Here is a 20,711-nt window from a genome sequence, read left to right as displayed (position 1 = left end):
TCCCAAAGCAAAAAAATTATAATCCCAACTAAAAGCCCTTGTAACACTGAATAAATACAGCAAAGCTATTTACTATTTGTTACAGGATCATTAATCGGTAGATGTTGTAGTACAACTATCTTCTTTTCCCATTTCTCCAAGCTAGACGCTATCTCTCATGATGTCCCCTTAAAATTAAGTTTGTACAGAGGAAGATCTTTGTTTTGCCTTTTCTTCCATCTTGAAAGCCTCTTCTGTTTGCCTTTCCAATCCTTTAGTGTATTTACTTTTGGGCAAGTAGGAATTCCTTAACTTTCTTCTTTGCTCTTGTACACATAAGAACTATGCCTGACATGATCCATTATTTTAGGCACTGTTATGGACTGAATTACGTGCCCCTAAAATTCACATATTGAAGCCCTAAGCTCCAATTTCAGTGTATCTGGAGATGGGAACTTTAAGGAGGTAATTAAGGTTAAATGGGGCCATAAGTGTGGGGCCCTAAATTGATAGACTGGTATCCTTGTAAGAAGAGGAAGGGACACCAGAACTTGCTCTCTCTTTGCGCACAGAGGAAGGCCATGTGAGGACACAGTGGGAAGGCAGCCGTCTGCAAGCCAGGAAGAAAGGTCTCCCCAGAAACCAACCCTGACAGCACCTTGATCTTGGACTTTTAGCTTCCAGAACTGTGAGAAAATAAATTTCTGTTGTTTAAGCCACCCAGTCTGTGCTTTTCTGTTATGGCAGCTGAGCAGACTAATACAGACGTGAAATATCTATAGGAGAAAGACGTTTGTCCTCTTCTATAGCAGAAGCCATCCTTAAAGTTCCTAGGGCTACCGGTGTCATAGACACATCCCTTCTTGCATGTGGCTGGCTATCGCTGACAACAGAATTAGAATATGCTTTCTTCACTAAGCCCTTATTGTAGCTGACACCTCAGAATCAGAGAAAGCTAAAGAGCCTTTCTCCTTTCTTAAGAAAGCCTGTCCAGACCCCTGGAACGAAATCTCTTTGATTACAAAAAACCCTTACTCTCTTTTGCCATAAAAATAAAACACTGTCTCTCGAAGAGCTAAGAGACTTGTGGAGACAAAAAGCACCTTGAATTTTCAGAGTTTCCTGCTGGACTCAGGGGCAGCCAGCTGGCCTCCGCTCAGCTTTCAGAGGCAGTGGCTGCTGCTGCACTTCACTCTTAGCTGCCCCGTCTGTGGTTCGCCTACATACCACTGCAGCTCTCCTAGAGACCAAAACACATCTCTCTGATGCTAGGCTAACAAAGAATAAAAGTTCACTCTCCTCTGCTGGTCATAACAACCACAACTCAACGGCAATTGGTGGAGAGCACGATCACTGTTTACAGTTACAGCGCCTTGACACAACCATCAACTGACTTCAAGACGTTCCATTCTACCAACACTGGGCTCATCTTGAATGTGGGCAAGACCTGCCAGTGAGACTCTCAGGGAAGGTAGGTTTTGAGTTTGCTATCTGTTCCTAACAAGAGAGAGGAGAAAGTTCCCTTTCCATTCTGACTAGGTGGCTACATCTGTTACCTTTACTAGAGCATAGACTACTATTTCACACATCTGCCAAAATTTACTCTGATTCTTGTCATGCCTCTGGAGCTGGCTATGCCTTTGGAGTTGTTCAGAATCACAGACAGTAACAGAAATAACAGAAGTCTCTTACTGTAGCTGAACAAAATTTCTAAAAGTCCTGGCATAAAACATTTTGCTCAGCAAAACCTCATAATGATGTTATACATAGAAAGTTCTGGATGATGCTGCAGTGTAAGACAGACGTCATATCCTTTACCCTGGCCATATTGCCATTTCTGTTCTCACTCAACAGTCTCCCTTGGCAAAGATGTTGTCTTGTTTTGAGGACAGGATCCAAATTCAAAGAAGCTCTCTTAAACATAGCAGGATAACTTGAACATCCAGATAACTCCTGAACATCACTGTCCTGGTCCACTTCTGTTGTCATCCAAGTATCTTCTTCCTCACCATGAACATAAGACCACGACAAGGCACAAGGGTTCAAAGGGGGATAATAAAAGCAGTTAGGAATGACTGGTGCACCCAAAATTGCTGTCAGTGGGGCCTAACAATACTGTTTCACTTGCCAAGTTTGTCAAGTCCACAGTGTGAGCAAATCTATCAAGACAAAGAGAACAAGACACCGTCACCATGAGGGCCAGTTGTAAATACTCAAATTTTATCCAGATGAAGACATGTTCTACACGCAAGTAATTTTATGTGTTTTTGGAATGAGTAGAATTATATTTCAGTTTTTAACTGAAACAGTGAGAAGACATCCCTAGATTTAGGATATCCTCGCCAATAAAGAGAAGATGACATACTTTACAGGTCAGATTTCAAGGAAGTCCATACACACTTACACTTTCTAACCAGTCTGTCTTTGTCCACATCACTCAGAATCAGCCGGAACAGTGGAACATCAAAATGAACTAAAATAAACCAGCCCAAGACCTTTATGAGAATGACAGGCATAGCTAATAAAAGGGCTTACTACAACCTCTTCCACAGAGCAGCTCAGTGAATTTTAAAAACCAGAAGTCATATAGCATGGTTTCTGATCACATGTAGAATAGACTCCAAATTCACAAAGTCTTACTTCAGGCCTGCTTGCTTCTCAGACACCAGCATGTCATGGCAGTCATTTCTACCACGTTAGGTTATAACGCCACAGGGGAGTGTACGCTTAAGGAAGGCGCACTGTTAGATGAGCCAAAAAGCAGGTCTACGACACACCCTCATTAACCCCCTTAATGCTATCAGGAAAGATGTAGCAGATATTTGTAAGGAAAACTAGCCTCACACACAGATCCCAAACTACATCATTCACAAGTAAAAATCCATTCCAGAAAGAACCAACTATGTACCAGTGCATTCTCTAAGATGCGGGCTTCTGGGTCTGTAAATAAATACCATAACTCAGCACCAGCACTATTTTATACATTTAATAATACCTGTCTATCAGAGGAGGTCCCAGAAGAACCAGACGAACCTCCCTAGAGGAACCTCCTCTGAGATTATGAATGCACATGTCCCCTTTAACATGCAACGTCTGTGAGGTTTATTCCAGAAAACCTCAAACTTACTTGGGACCTTGTTGTCTGACTCAAAATAGTTACTTAGCTATATGATTCTAGAAAACAAATACTAAGAGTAACTGTACCCAACACCACACACAAGGTAGCTGCCAGTTACACTACCCCGTCTGAGAAATTTTCAAAGCACATCCCCTCCCAAGAGGTTTGCTTACGTAGAGTCATGCAGGGTCTCCAACCTTTTTTTACACACACCCCTCCTCTCCCTTCCCTCCCCTCCTCATTCTTGCCATAGCTAACTAGACTGCTGACGGACGCCTGACCAGAGGGCAGCATTAATGGGCTGGCGGATGTCCCATGAAGTGGTCTGGTATAAATACTATGTCCCCTCTTACAAATATCCTATATTGGATGGTGATAAACAGACTCAGTAAAATCCTCGTATGAGCTCTGAGTGTGAGACAAAGAGGTGAAAGAATCAAAGACAACCACAAACAAAAGATGTAAGTAAATCCATGAAATAGTCTAAATCATGAGTAAGCAGAAGCCAGTCAGTCTTAGTAAAAGCACAGGCAGAGTACAGGTGAGTCTCCTCGTTGACACAGCACCAGAGTAGCAAGGGACGGGTATTTGTTTGCTGAGGTGACAGGATAACCAAGTTCCTTGAGCTGCATTACATCCTAGCCAACACACCCCCATTCTCCTTGAGGTCTTCTGAAATGGTTTCCTGTTCTTAATCCCGGCTTGGAGCTTCTCCATAAATCTCTATTATATTAGCATGCTCTGCTTTTTATAACACAGTGCTCTTTCATTCTCCTCCAGACCTATTCTTTCAGTCTTCCCCAACTCAGTAAATGACACACCACCCATCCACTTGCTCAAGCCAAATAGCTGGGAGGGTTTTTTAAAAAAAACTTTTTATTATGGATATTTTAAAACACCGACAAAAATAAAGAGAATGGGACCTATTACTCAGCTTTAGGGAATATCAACATCTTATCAATTATGTTTTTATCTATTCCACACTACACTCCAGATCATTTGTGAATTTTTCTTTTTCTCCTCATCCCTCACAACTAACTCACAGGAAAGTTTTAACATTATCTCTAAACTTATCTTGAATCCATCAACTTCTCGTTTTCACTAATTCCAACTTAATGCAAGCCACCATCATTTCTCAACTCAACTACTACAAGAGCCTCCTAATGGGTCTCCCTGCTTCTACTTTTGCTCCTTACTTCAACCTATTCCAAACAGCAGCCAAGACAGACTTTAAAAATGAGAAATCAGGTAAGTGTGGTTTCCTATTGCACTTAGAATAAACTCCAAATTCACAAAGCCTTAGATCAGGCCTGCTTACTTCTCTAAACCCATCTTGTAGCTGTCCCAGTCCTGCCAAGCCATACTGGCCTTCTTTATGTTCCTTCAAACTCCAAGCCCATTCCAAGAGCTGCCGCCCTGGCTTGCAATGATCTTCGCCAGATCTTCACCTCGCTGACTCCCTATTGTCTTTCAGACCTGAGCTTAAATATTACATCCTCTGAAAAGCCTTCCTAGACCACTCAATCTTCAACAGTCACTTGATCACTTGCTATCACATCACCATTTGAATTCTCCGTGTTAACTATTACCACCGTCTGATACTTTACATCCGTCATTTTAAAAAAATTTATTTCTCCCCATTAGAGTGTAAGCTGCTGGGAACAGGGATGTGAAGATCTATCCACTATATATGTTCATTCTTTCTTCATAAAAAAATCTCGATTGTGGGGGTTGTCCCTGTGGCATAGTGGTTAAGTTCACGTGCTCCGCTTTGGCAGCCCGTGTTTTCGGGTTCGGATTCTGGGCATGGACCTACACCACTTGTCGGCCATGCTGTGGTGGCGACCCACATACGAAGGAGAGGAAGACTGGCACAGATATTAGCTCAGGGCTAATCTTCCTCAGCAAAAAGAGGAAGATGGGCAACAGATGTTTGCTCAGGGCTGATCTTCCTCATCCCCCCAAAAAATCTTGATTTTGTTCAGGTATCAACTCCTCCCCTGTGCAGCCACGGGCCTCACGAGAAGCTGCCCATTTTATCCTTCAACTCCAGGGAATGGTATAATTGACCAAGGGAAATCTCATATCCTTTGCCAGTGACTAGTTTGGAAATGAGTATCTGGCCCAATTCTGGCAGAGAAAATGTAAGGCAAGGTTTGCTAGAGGCTTCTGTGAAAGTTGTTCCCCACTCCTAAAAGAGTCGTGGAAAGCCCCAGTCTTTTTCTCCCTCTGGTGATGAAATGAAGAAAAAAGGCTGCCACACCACATTTGCCAGAGGAACCAGCTTTAGGATGAAGTCAACACCGTGTATGCAGAGCAAACAGAAGGAAAGAAATGGAGTCCTTGATGACACGGTTGAATCGCATGATCAACCAACCCAGGAGTCCACACTATCTTTGACTCCCTTCTTGTGAGCTAATGAATGTCCTTGTTATTTAAGCCAGTTTAGGTCAGATTTTCTATTACTCAGAGGTGAAAATACACTAACATGTACAGGCACTTTGTCTCTCTTGCTCATTGCTGTATTCCCAGCACCTAGAAAAAACGCCTAGGATATGTGGGCACTTAAGAAATATATGTTGATGGGCCGGCCCTGTGGCTTAGTGGTTAAGCACACGCACTCCGCTGCTGGCTGCCCGGGTTCAGATCCCGGGCGCGCACTGACGCACCGCTTCTCCGGCCATGCTGGGGCCGCGTCCCACATACAGCAACTGGAAGGATGTGCAGCTATGACATACAACTATCTACTGGGGCTTTGGGGGAAAAACAATAAATAAATAAAATTAAAAAAAAAAAAAAAGAAATATATGTTGAATGAATAAGTGAAAAAGTCTAAAAGAATAACTAATGAAGGAAAAAGAATCCTAAAATAACTATTCTCCATTTAGCCCACTGAGCTATAAAGCCACTAAATCTTTAAGAACACGTACCTACTTAAGTACTATAAGTAAGCACAAAAATGTTCTTGACAAAGATTTTAACGTTGAAATACGTCAACATCATTACAAAAGGAAAATGCCACTATCAAAAGGCATGCATACATTTAGAAAGACTTACAGGTTCTTGGGGTTCCGTTTCTTCCCATGCTCCCCAACCATCATCTTCCCAGTTTGTTGATTTACCTATTTTAAAAAAGATGAAAACCATTTACATGAAACAAAGAGCTTAGAATATTTTAAAAACATTTTCTCTAAACATATCAGAACACTGATATATAATAAGTATTATATAAATATATATTATATAATGTTGATATTAAGGAAGAAAACAATGGTACACTATACTATATCAGGATTTTGCTATATGTAATAATATTCAGGAAACATCTGACCTGAATTTCCGAGTCTATGTAACAGTAAAATTGTACAAATTACCTGGATCTTAAGATACTGGACATTGAGTTTATCTACATTTAAATCAAACTGCAAAGGTGACTTTAAAAAAATCTTAAAATGACAAATATTTGTTACTTAAGACATTAGACAAATATACATAGTGACAAAAAAACGCACCTAAAATTTCACACAGATGCCTTAAAAAGTGAATTGTTTTCTGATAAAACAAGGTTATCAATGAAAAAGAAAACTAAATTTTAAAACAAGACAGATCTACTATTCTCCATCCTTTTCTGATACTCTGACTTCTTACACAGGAGAACATTCTCTCAGATTAAAATAAGACATTCAACAAACACTGCAACAAGGAATTAAAACTCCCAGATAGGTTTGGAGAGTAAGATCCCTTACACCTCTCCTGTTACTTGTTTTTATATAATTATCTTTGAATTTATCTCTTACGATATCACATCAGAAGAGAAGGAATAAAACTATCATTTTTTGAGCAACTACTCTGAGATAAACATTAGATACTTCATATATATTACCTCAAATTAAATTAAAAAACAGATAAAGTTCAAATAAAATGTGAACAGAGCAGGAAGTTGCATAATTATAAGTTTAGGCCCCAGAATCAGATTACCTAGGTTCATATCCTGGATCCAGCACTTACCAGCTCTGTGATCTAGAACAAGTGACCCCATACCTTTAAGCTTTAGTTCTCTTATCATAAAAGCATGGAAAACAATAGTACCTCCACCTAGTAGGGTTGCTGCAAGGATTTAAATCAGATAGCATACCAAAGTCCTCGGAGCCTGACATAGTAAGTTCTCTACGCTTGTCATCAAGATTTAGCCATTAAAATACTACAAAATATAAATAAAAGATTGCTAGGTATATATTAAGTCCTGAACTAGTACTACCATTTGATTAACACTGCATAACTTAGAGAAGATTTCCATATACACATCAATTAAGCAATTTAACAAATGCCCTCCCTGTTAAATACCATGTGCCAAACCCTGTAGCAGGAACGGAGAAAAACACAAACATACTCCTGTCCTTAAACAGCTTGTGATCTCATGTAGGAGACAGACAGACATGTGACGATAATACAGGGTGGGTGCTGGGATCGCCTACTGTGCAAACTCGATGAGACGGTGAGAGATGAAAAAATACAGTGAGGAGGCATCTGAAACTAAAAAGTAGCAACAACTTGAACTTCAAATATACTTGAAAAAAAGGTCAACGTGGGCAAAGGCAAAGAGGCAAAAAGATGTGATGCACATATGGGGGTTATCACATAACAACACCTAACATGTATCCGGCATTTCTATCTGCCTAAGTGCTTTACAGACATGAATTCACTTAAGTGTGACAAGGACCCTTTATAATCCCCCTTTACAATAAGAAAAACAGACTGCTGAGTTTACATAGCTTGACCAATGTCAAAGGATTAAGTGGGGAGTGGGGTTTGAATTCAGGTCGGCCTGAGTTCCAAAGCCCACACTCCCAAGTATTCTGCTGTACTTACTCCTCCGAAGGATTATGAAGGAGGATAAGATTGGGAAACAGTGGGCCTTACAGTTAAGGCCAAAAGAGAATACTTATCATTTTAAAATAGAAACATCCCCTTGATATTGAGATTTGGAGATTGTTTTGTAACTTGGAAAATTACAGTTTGTTCTTTGGCAAGCTAATTCAGTTAGGCAATCTCTTTTTTCTGCTAATTTTTCCAATGCGCCAAAAACAACCGCCTTACTGGGGGCTGATGGCAATTAGGCCATCCCATTTAAACTTTTAGAAAATGCACCATCTCTTATACAAGAAAGCAAAGTACCTAGACAAGCTTATTACTCTAAAGTTCACGATTCAATTTTAAAACTGCTGCAAAAATAACGTATTTATCAAATTACCACAATCTCAGAAAGACCATGTGGAATTTAAAGAACTTCATGAAGGTCAGCTAATCATTCATTCATTCATTCAACAAACACAGCATCTTTTATGTGTTGGGCACTGTGCTAAGTGCTGGACACACAAAAGCAAACAAGCCTTCCACTGAATGCTGTACAAAACTGTAAAAAAATGTGTTGTTTCTCTTTCATATTGGTATAAAAAGTACCTGACTCAATTCACAAATGACTCATAGCATCAAACAGAAGACAGCAGCAATCTGGATTTCCTGCCCCTGCAGAGACCCAATATCTCTTTATGTCACAACTCAAAACATTCAGGAAGAGAAAGACCTTGAGAAATATTTTCTTTATACAAGATATTTGTGTTCATGACGGTTTACCCATTTCTCAAGGCCCCTGACTGGGGAGCTTCTATTAAAGAGGGAAAGAGAATTTAATCAGGCTCCTTCCACTATCACAGGAATACATTTTCCAAAGAAATCATGGTACAGACAGAGGTTAAAAGAAGGCGAAACAGAACTATTACTCAGGTTAGTTAAAGATGTTTTTGAAGATTGGTCTAGAATCCTAAGTCTATTTATAATATAATAAGAAAAAGCATTCCAAACTCTAGTCAACTTAGAAATGAGAAATATTTTTTAAAAAAGAGAGAAACATTTGCAAACTGAGCTCTACCCTTGTGGCTATTTCTACTAAGTAACAGTGATGTAATTTTTGCAGCCTCTTGACTTCTGTTGAAAATCATTTGATACTGTTTTGCAGGTTGCTCTTTGACAGCTATTGTCAGCTGTTAAAAAGTGTTGGAATCTCAGCACTTTACCAACGTTATTTCTTATGCCTTCAAACTATGAAAAAAAAGTTTATATTAAAAAAATAGCTGATGAATGTCTAATATTCATTCCTTCTGGTAACTTTCCTTTCTTTTTTTTGGTGAGGAAGATTGGCCCTGAGCTAACATCTGTTGTCAATCTTCCTCTTTTTGCTTGAGGAAGATTGTCACTGAGCTAACATCTGTGGCAATCTTCCTCTATTTTGTATGTGGGATGGCGCCACAGCGTGGCTTAATGAGCGGTGTATAGGCTCTCATTCAGGATCCGAACCAACGAACCCCAGGCCGCTGAAGCAGAGCACATGAACTTAACCACTACGCTACTGGGCCAGCCCCTTCCGGTAACTTTTCTATGAAGGATGGTGTTTTTCAATCAATATCATTATCAGTGTTTTTTAATTGATAATTGATCAAGGTTGTGCATAACCAAAGCAATGTGTTTAACATATATTTGAGAACTGTGCACCGTTTAATGTCAATATGGAACACTACTATAAGACCTTAAGGTCTATAAATTCTATGTACTCATGACAAAATAAGACTAATTTACTTTTTATTATCAATTACTATGAAGAAAAGCTAAAAATACTTCACCAGATTGTCTCAGAATGAAGAGATCAAAATCTCCCATAGGCCAAGGTAATTTGAAAGTCCCAAGCTCTGCTATAACTGAGGACGTATGTCAGTTTAACAAAGTGCATTTAGAACAAAGACAACTTCTTTAGGGTGGTCAGGGTCCAGTGTAAAAATTCCAAACACCCCACAAATCACCAGATCACACAGCCACTGGCATTTACCTAATTTGCTTAACGAGCTAAGTGGCACTCATTTCAGTCAAAGGCTAGACTATAAATTATAAGGTAATTTTAAGTGTTTTTTTCCCATTTATTAAATAAATAAGTAGGAACTACCCAATCTTCAAGAAGCAATTCTTTAAATGACACTGTTATCAACCACCTGTGACCTTTATTTTGCTGAAGTCAATTCAACAAAATTGATCAGAAAATTAAGAAAACGGCATTCACATTCATTGCCTTTTAAAACCAGAGTTACAGCCTCTTCTGCAGGTTTCCATCCCTAGGTGTCCTTAAAATCTCTGCATGGAAGAGATTAAAATAGTGAATTAAGGACGACTGGTTTCAGGGTTGGCCCCAACTCGCAAATCCAAGGCAGATCATCTATGGATCACATGCTCCGAGGAACTCTAGCTTCAAGGATAACTTGAATGCCAGTCTAATCTGATCTTAAATATCCTGTTTTCCTTTGCCTGCCATCACTCTTCTTTCCATTTTTGCACTCCAGTGAGACTCCTCACTCACTGGTGAGCAGTCTTTAGCAGCACTATCCAATAAAAATATAAGGCAAGCCACTATGCAATTTTAAATTTCCTAGTAGCCACATTTAAAAAGTAGAAACAGGTGAAATTAATTTTAATATTTTACTTAAAATAGCCAAAATATTATTTCAATATGCAATCAATGTTAAATTATTCATGAGATATTTCACACTGTTTTTTTTTCATACTAAGTCTTCAAAATCTGATGTGTATTTTATACTCAGAGCACATCTCAGTTTCGACTAGCCACATTTCAAGAGCTCAACAGCACATGTGTGGCTAGTGGCTACAGCATGAGACAGCACAGGTCTAGGACAACTATTAAGTCTCTGGTGTCAGGTTGCCTGGGTTGGATACCCAGTTTACCCCTAAAAAGTTATATGACCTTGGGCAATTTATTTATTCTCTTACTCTCTCAGCTTCCTCTTTTACAAAATGGAGTTAATAACTGTATCTAGCTCATATGGTTGTTAGTTAATATATGCAAAGCACTAGGAATGGTGCTTGGCACACAGACACCCTCAATGGCTCTTAAAATTATCATTCTGCAAACACATCTTCACACCTCATTCTTACTCTCTGCCTTTGTCCATCCCATATTCATCAACTAAAACGCATTCCCATTTGTGTCTACCTCTCCAAATCCAACTTCTCCTCCAGGACTCAGATTAATATTTTTGTGTGTGTGTGTGTGAGGAAGATTAGCCCTGAGCTAACATCTGTTGCCAATCCCCCTCTTTTTGCTGAGGAAGATTGGCCCTGGGCTAACATCCGTGCCCATCTTTCTCTACTTTATATGTGGGATGCCTGCCACAGCAAGGCTTGATAAGCAGTGCGTAGGTCCGCGCCCGGGATCCAAACCCATGAACCCTGGGCCACTGAAGCACCACTGAAGCAGAGTGTGCCAACTTAACCACTACACCATCAAGCCAGCCCCTCAGATTAATTCTTTATGAAGTCTCCTTGCAGCCACCAATGATCTTTCTCTCTTGTGAAACCACAGGATTTGACTGTATTTTTCTTTCAGAACTAAATTATAAACTGCTTTGGGTCATTTGTTGCATTGTTAACTTGTCTGATTTACTATAAACGTACATCTTGTTGATACAACTAACTATTAAGCCTTGGAGGGCAGGGAATGTGTACACTGTGTGTGTACAAACACTTATACACATATACATATATAAATATTTTCAAGAACATCATATAAATATTTTCAAGAACATCATAAGTACTTAATAAATATTTGCTGAATGAATATAAAGTCTTTGAAAATGACCTTCTTACCCAAACACTTCCCCATATAGCCCCACAAGAGCAGCAGGATTTAAATTAATATTTTTAAATACAGTGAACAAGTCAGTTGTTGATTGTAAAGCCTTTGCATTTCAGAGAAATACAAAACAATAAAACTTTTTAATAAACTTTATATCCTGGATCAAAATCATTTTTTTCAAATAATTTTATGTGTGTAAAACTAGAATATTGATAATTCTCTTCTATTCCATCCCATTTTAATTAGTGAGACAAAATAATTAAAAAGCACCAATTCCTAGCTTTAGTTTTGATTAAGAAGTAATGAGAAAAATAAAGTAGTTTTGTTCTAATTCAAGTCTAAGTTGCAGAATTTGATTATGTAAGAAAAGATCCTCTAGACATATAGCTCAAAGTAGATGACCTGAAATGGATTAATGGACCTTTGTATTTCATACACACACACACACACACACACACAATGTACATTCAACATTTCAAAACAACACTTGTATCATTACTAACGAAAGATCCTGTACCAGTAATGGAAAACCAATATGCTCACTCAAGTGTGACTTGCAACAACCTAATTCTTTGGTAGGCTAGAAAAAATAATTACAAAAGACATTGAGTTCCCCAATAAACAGCGTATCACTTTCAAGGGAAAAAAAAAAAAAAGAACATCCACATCATTCTTAAATTGCGTCTGTACTCTATTATGGAAATATTCTTTTTGCCAATAGTGAATAAAACAGGTTATACTAAAAACAGCTAAAAAATAGCAAATATCGCTTATTGGAAAAATTTAAAAATAGGTCATGAGAATGCCTCCCTTGTCTTGTTACTTTCATGCTATGATCCACATGCCAGATGTTGCTCCTAAAGCAATCATTTTACAACTGTACTACATCAGGACAGCATCCAGCTGTAAGCAAAATATTTCAAAAGTTCACATTTTAACTGGGCTTTCCAACCTCATTTCCTGTACAACCTACCGAAAAGATGGTATTTCCAGTATGAGACATGTCTGCTTAGTTTTGAATCTTTCATTTGGCAAGGTAGGGGAGGAGGGAGGTAAATCTTTTTTGAGGAGTGAGCTTCCTTTAAAATCTATTTGTTTTACATTCTTCGCCCTTTTTCCTTAAACTTTATGGAAAATCAAGAACTGTATTGATGATTCAAGTCTTTCAAGAAGTTTGCCAGCTTAAAATACTTTGTTAATCCACCTTGTTTGCTGAAATTATCCTTCACTTCTGTTTCATATCACCTGTTGAATCATGCTTGCTCTCTATATAAATAAAATTCACAGGCTGATCTCCAACCAACTTATATGATATGCAGAGAAATAAAAACAAGCAAAGCAAGATGAAGTTATAAATAATAGTAACGAAAAGCAACTATTTCCTCATTGATTAGTAACTCGACTTTTCAATCTTTAGCTTTTTTATACTCGTCACTGAAGAGGATATTCTGAACTGTCTAGCATAACTGGTAACATAAGCATACACCCTTGTTCTTACCCTTACCAAGTTAAACGTTTTGCCTGAATGAATAAAACTAATGACTTCAAAATGTAAACTATAAATACAATTCCCTCTGGAGAGAATTTTCTCCCTGAAGAGAATAGATTATATTGGTATAAAAAAAACTGTTTAGTCTCTCACTTGATAAATGATATAGTCATTGAAACCTTCAAACCATAGAGAAAACACATTTTAATTCAATCATGAAAAAAACTGTAGATGTTTTTATGAGTATTTCCAATGAATGAATTATTCTACCAACAACAGCTTAAATAAGAAATTCAACTTCTGCTTTCCATAGCTCTATTTCATTCCAAAAATACATTATTCTGATTTGCTTCTGAACAGTCTGTCCTCATAAACGGAGCGTATGTTTTTCATTTAACAAGAACCTGAAGCTAGAAAGGAAATTGAATTCTAGAAGTGGGCAATTAATTTGACAGCATTTGGTTTTTCCAATATGAGTACGTCAAGATCAGAAACTAAATGAGAAACTAAAATCATTAAACGTTAGGAAAAGGAAAACTTAATTTAATCTCCATGGTCTAATAAAAGATCTTATTAGCACAGAAGCAAATTCATTTCCATTCTTCTGAGACAAAAAAAAAAAAACAGGGATAATGTACTTGTTTCTATAAAGAGCAAGAACCTTTAGAACCTATGATTTGTAAATAATTCAGGGAGTTCAACAAATTTTAGGTGCCTCTTCTTGGCCAAGGCAAGAAAAGCATTATAGCAATATAAAGTAAAAAAAGACTAAAGAATAGAGAAGCTGCTTCTTAATTTCCTATGCCTCAGAATTATTAACCTTTTTCTATTTCTAGGGAAATGGAAAATGAGAAAAATACATTTCATATTAGCATATTCCTTTCAGCACATAAAAATATGTAGCAATCTAAAATGAGGAGGCCAACCTATTTTCAACAAGAAGGGTTTATTTCTTTCAAAACACCATGATTAAATCAGACTAGATCTTTAAGGTCCCTTTCAGTTCTAGAATTCTCATGACTGTTGTTGTCAAATAAGTGACCTCCTATATCACATAAAAAGAAAATATGTTCTGATAGTCAATTCACAATATGACAGAACTGAAAATATCTTAAAGCAGAAATCAAGTGTATCCTCTTGCTCTAAAATGTTTATAAAAATAAACATGCTCCTTTTGCCCAAAAACCTAAGAAATTTTTGGACTCACCTTAACAAAAATGACAACAAGAAAACAAAAAAATCTATAGACTTGAAGAAATTTAATATGCCCTATTCTCCTTTCTTTTCAGTTTGTTTTTCAAAGGAAGTCACTAAGGGCAATAATATATTATGTATATTAGAAAGAACTTATACATCTTTTATAATTGTTTCCTACAACTTCACATTTATGTTATTGATTTATTATATCCAAAGTTATTGAATATAATTCATACTATTAGTATATATTAGAATATAGTACATTATATTTATACTTATATGTTATTGATTTACTATATCCAAAGCTACAGAAAAAGACAAGCATACCCAATAAGGTGAGGGAGGTTGTGCCGTTATGAAATGTGGGTGAAGGTATGTAAATACTGTTAGTTAAAGCTAATTTTTGCATATTCTAAAGAAGTCAATTTGACATCTTCTTTACTTAACCCATTCTAATATTCAACTATTGTCCCTATGAGAAAACTTTCCTTATATTTAAACTAAATTCTTCCAATACCAGCTTAATCTTGCTATTACTCACACTTTAAAAAAAATACAGATAAAGTCTGATAGCCTTAATATCACATAAGAATGATTTTTCATTTATCAGAAGAGCAAAAGTTAAAGAAACTGATAACATAGAACGATGATAAATATGTGTGTAACTAGGCACTTCTGTTTACCATGGATAGGAATGAACCTGACCAATTTTTAGAGTAATTTGGAAACTGACCAACATTTAAAATGTGAATTTCTATTATTCATAAATTCCAACCCCAGAAATTTACATACAGAAATACTAGCATCATACGTAAAGACACGTATAAGGATGCTTACCAGAGCATTTTCTTATAGCAAAACTATCAGAAATAACCTAAATGCTCATTGATAGGGCAATGGTTAAATATAGACTGCTAGAGTCTTCACTGGAATACTGTGCAGCCATTAGAAAAAACGCTAGCGTTATATATACAGACTTGAAAAGATGGTGACATTATATAATTACGTAAACCAAAAAAAGTTCCAGTATATACATTTTATAAAAATGAGATGATATAAAATTAAAAATAGAGAAATAAAATACCCAAGCAGCATATGTGAGTGTGTGTGTGTGTGTCTGTGTCTGTGTGTTTATTGCCTAAGCAGAAAGTCTGGAAGGATTCTCACCAAGGTGAAACTTTACAATAGAATTTTCTGTAATGATGGAAGTGTTCTATATCTGTGCTGTCCAATAAGGTAGACACTAGGCACATGTGGCCACTGAGAATTTGAAACGTAGCTAGTACAACTGAGGAACTGAATTTTTATGTTTATTTAATTTCTATTAATTTAAATTTAAATAGCCACACAGGGCTAGTGGCTACCATATTGGACAGCACAGCACTAAAGTTTTAACATCAGGAAGGTGGGATATGAGTAGCCAGAAGGTATCTGATTTAATAAACTTATGTCATGTCTCATTTCATATACTTAAGAAAAAGAACAATGCGATAATGGGTAATTATCTGTCTCCTGACCTGATTCTCTTCTGGGGAATTCATATGTGAGACCTAGGCTCACATGGTACAAAGAAAAGTGATCTATATTCAAGGGACTGTTTCTGGTCTTTTTTTCAAAGGAGGAATATCGGGATGGCAGACACTTAAGGGTTTCAAGGATGCCTTTCTATGAGGAAGGTTCACTGAGGGTCTTAATGGTCTCAAATGGTGTTAGCATAGTAGTCACTCAAAAAATACTTGCTGTTTATAATTCCAGGATTGTCACTGTGCAGACTATTAAATAACATCTGAGGAATACCAATCTAAGGAAAAGATTACCTCCCCTTTTGGAATACTGCAACAGCGGCCTAACTGGTCATTCTACTTCCACCTTCCCCTACCACTCCCAACCATTCTCTTCTTTGCTGACAAAGAAACATCTCCAAATTATTAGCTTGGTTATCCCATTTCTCAGCTCAAATTCCTTTTAGCTATTGCTAAATCTAGCAAGTTTCAAACTCCGTCACCATTGCTACTGCCTTAGTCCTGTCTTTACTTCTGAAGGCCCTGATCTGGATTTCTACAAACATCTCCCGAATGGTCACCTATCTCTAGTTTTGAACTACCCAACCTATCCTTTTCACAGCAACCAAATCCGTGTGTCTACAACTCAGATCTTGAAATGCTATACTTCTGCTTAAAACAATTAATGGCTACCCTCTGCCGATAGCACTGATTCCCAGTAAACTGCAAATGAGTTACATACAGGTGAGCCAAGATACTGATCTTCTCAGCTCTCAAGACATCCAGGTAGGGCCTGGGGCTACTGGAACCTCTGGTAGGTCACTTTCTACCATGAGCAGCTTTATTTATTTTTATGACCTATTTCTTTATTACCATACTAATATACATTTTTTTATTACACTTAAAAAAAACATAAAAGTTACCATCTTAACCATTTTTAAGTGTACAGTTCAGTAGTGTTAAGTATATTTACATTGTTGTCAAACAGATCTCTAGAACTTTTTCATCTTGCAAATCTGAAACTCTATATCCATTAAACAAGTCCCCTTTTCTCCATCCCCCCAGCTCCTAGTAACCATCATTCTACTTCCTGTTTCTACGAATTAAACTACTTTAGATAGCTCATATAAGTGGAACCATCCAGTATTTTTCTTTTTGTGACTGACTGATATTTCACATAGCATATTACCTCAAGGTTCATTCATGTTGTAGCATGTGATATGATTTCCTTCTTTTTTAAGGCTGAGTAATATTGCACTGCATGTGTACACCCCATCTTGTTTATCCATCCATCCATCAATGGACATTTGGGTTGCTTCTACCCCTTGGCTTGTGTTGCTATGAACATGGCTGTGCAAACATCTCTTTGAGACTCTGCTTTCAATTCTTTTGGATATATACCCAGAAGTGGGATTGTTGGATCATATGGTAATTGTTTTTTTTAAATTTTTTTGAGGAACTCCATACTCTTTTCCATGGCAGTTGCCCCATTTTACAATCCCACTAACAGTGTTCAGAGTTTCAATTTCTCCACATCCTCGCCAATAGTTGTTATTTTCTGGGGTTTTCTGATAGTAGCCATCCTAGAGGGTGTAAGGTGGTATCTCATTGTGGTTTTGATTTGCATTTCTCTTATGATTAGAGACATTGAGCATCTTTTCATACGCTTATTGGCCATTTATATATCTTTGAAAAAATGTCTACTAAAGTCCTTTGCCCAGTTTTTAATTGGGTTATTTGATTATTTTGTGGTTGAGCTGTGGGAGTTCTTTATATATGTGAATACTAAGCCTTTATCAGATATTTGATTTGCAAATATTTTCTCCCATTCCATAGGTTGCCTTTTCACTCTGTTGATTACATCCTTTGATTCCCATTTCCCTATTTTTGCTTTTGTTGCCTGTGCTTTTGGTGTTATATCCAAGAACTCATTGCCAAGTCCAATGTCATGAAGTTTTCCCCCTATGTTTTCTTCTAAGAGTTTTATAGTTTTAGGTCTTATAATTAGGTCTTGAATCCATTTTGAGTTAATTTTTGCATACAGTGTAAGATAAGGGTTCAATTTCATTCTTTTGTATATGGATATGCAGTTTTCCCAACTCCATTTGTTGAAGAAATTGTCCTTTCCCCATTGAGTGGTCTTGGCACCCTTGTCAAAGATCATTTGACCATAAATGTAAGGGTTTATTTCTGCACTCTCTATTCTATTCTACTGGTCTATTCGTCTGTCTTTATGCCAGTACCACATGATTTTGATTACTGTAGCTTTGCAATATGTTTTGAAATCAGCAAGTATGAGTCCTCCAACTTTTTCAAAATTGTTTTCACTACTCAGGGTCCATGTCTCACTTTTTCTGTATGCTATGATGCAAAAAAACCAAAAAGGTTGGGAAAGAATGAGCCCTATAGGAGAAAGTCTTCAAACTTTTTGCTTATATAAACCCCAAAAGAGTTTTTCTATAGTATGCATCCCTTGCACAAAAGATGTAATTTCTGATGTACTATAAACATGGACATTTAATATAAATTCATATCATATTTTTAAGTTTATTCAGTGGATTCTAAATACTATAGGAAAATGATACCCACCAACATCCATTAAAAAAATGATGATTTTCTCTAAGAGTAATTTTATATAAGTGCTTTTTTCTCCTTAAATTCTTATTTCCATTCCATTTCCTCCACAGAATGCTCTTCTAATGTAATAGATTTTTATTATCAGTCCAATAATTTCTCCACAAAAAGGGATATGAATTGAGAAGAAATAGTTTTCCTGTGATCATATGGCTCTAAGCATTAAAATTTTTCTTCTTACTTGACTTTTTCCAATTATTATAAGAAGCAGATAATGGAAAAAAACAACATACACAATCACAAATTTTGATAAATAATTATTAAACATAAATAGAAAAAATTAGTTAGAAATCTCTTGATGAGATGGATGGAGGAGTTTATAGTGCCTTGATTAAAGGGGAGGTTTTTTAACACCTTGTAGCAACTTACTATAATTACATTTGGAACGTGTGAGAGGTGAGCCTTTATTTAGTGAAGTGAGAGAAGGTAGGGTGGAAAAGTTGGCACTTTCACAGGCATATCTGGAAACTGATTTACTTACAACTATCTGTTCCCAAGTAACCCTTAGCAAATTTCCATGTAATCCCAAGGCACTCTTACTTCCATCTGAAGACCCTGTTACTGCATAAAATCTAACCTCCTCTGCCGATCTCTCCTGCTTCACCCCTTACCACACCCCACTCGCCCACCACAATTTACTATTTGCAGCTTTCTGAACCCCATGCTGTTTCACATCCCTTGCCTGACCATTTTCTCTCCACCTGATGGACATCTATTAAACTATTAAGATTTGGTGAAAACGACAGTTCCTCTATGAAGACTTTCCCAAGTCCCCTAAATAGAATGAACCAACTCTCCTTCATTCTCCAACTGTCATGTGCCAAATTATAGCAAAAACGCTCTAACACTCCTTTTACATACTTATCTCTTTTATTGACTGAAAGCTCCTTGAAGAGAGGGACTTATTTTATTTACCTTTAAGACTGCTTTGTGCTTAGTACATAGTAGGTGCTCAACAAACATTGGCTGAATAAAGGAAATAAACTACTCATGTCTAAATTTCCTCACTGATAAAATTTTATCTGTAGGATCCTCTTCCAATTTTAAATAGCTAACGAAACCCAATAATTCTATAAATTTTCTGAAATTCCTAGAAATGTTCTACTTTCAGATTACTTCTCTCTCCCCAGTATGATCTCAAACAAGTAAAAGCATTTTCACTAAGTATCAAAAGTTGGTATTTTATAACCTGTGTAATATCCCATCATGCAAAGTGATTCCATAATTTTAGGTTATCCTAAGAAGCACACTTTTCTCAGTGATTGTATAAAAGCACGACTTCAGGGGCTGGTCCCGTGGCCTAGTGGTTAAGTTTGGTACGCTCTGCTTTGGGGGTCCAGTTTCAGATCCCGGGCGTGGACCTACACCACTCATTGGCGGTCATGCTGTGGCAGAGATCCACATACAAAAAAATAGAAGACTGGCACAGATGTTAGCACAGCGCAAATCTTCCACAAGCAAAAAGAGGAAGATCGGCAACAGAAGTTAGCTCAGGGCGAATCTTCCTCAGCAAAAAAAAAAGACAAAACACCATGACTTTAATTGATGACTCCAAGGTAATTTCCTGCATGCTTTATCTTCTATCTTTCTGGTAAGAAGGAAAGCTGGTCTATCTTTTTAGTATGTCAACAGAAAATTATTTTACTGTTAAGCAAATTAAAGAGATTCACAATAATACCCAAATCACCTCCAAATATTCTGATTCTCCCTCTTTGTACATGTATTTTTTTTTTGCCCAACTCAATTATAAACATCAGAAAGCTCTAGTCTAGAAATCAAGTCTCACTGGAAATTATGTCACTGTAGGTTAAGTGGGGACTCATACTATTACCATCTCTGAAATTTCAAAGCATAAGACCAAACTTTGTCTGAAATAGATAGCATCTGATTGAGTAGACACAATTATTAACAGTTCTCACTAATGTAAACATTGGGAAATAGCAGGGTTCAAGATCTCCTTTAAAGCAACAGAAGACAGGCTCATTTGATAATTGAAGAACAAAGTAATATAAAGTCACATTTTTATTCTCTGACAATTCAAATATAGAAGACTGTAGCACTGAGTTCTGGTGCCCAGGTACCAAGCATCACTATGGC

The 20,711-nt window shown here is 37.1% G+C and overlaps 1 protein-coding gene across 2 annotated transcripts in view; it reads right to left on the bottom strand.

Moving 5' to 3' along the window:
• The window catches only part of RAB3GAP2 (RAB3 GTPase activating non-catalytic protein subunit 2), a 102,268-nt gene that overhangs the window by 77,523 nt on the left and 4,034 nt on the right, over nucleotides 1-20,711 (bottom strand). For both annotated transcript variants that reach the window (XM_058533683.1, XM_058533684.1), the window contains exon 2: nucleotides 6,155-6,219. In XM_058533683.1, coding sequence (XP_058389666.1) covers nucleotides 6,155-6,219 — 65 coding nt within the window. The remainder of the gene's footprint in view (nucleotides 1-6,154; nucleotides 6,220-20,711) is intronic.

The sequence above is a fragment of the Diceros bicornis genome, chromosome 38, assembly GCF_020826845.1.
Source record: "Diceros bicornis minor isolate mBicDic1 chromosome 38, mDicBic1.mat.cur, whole genome shotgun sequence".
NCBI lineage: Eukaryota > Metazoa > Chordata > Mammalia > Perissodactyla > Rhinocerotidae > Diceros > Diceros bicornis.
This window is presented reverse-complemented; position numbering and strand designations above follow the sequence as displayed.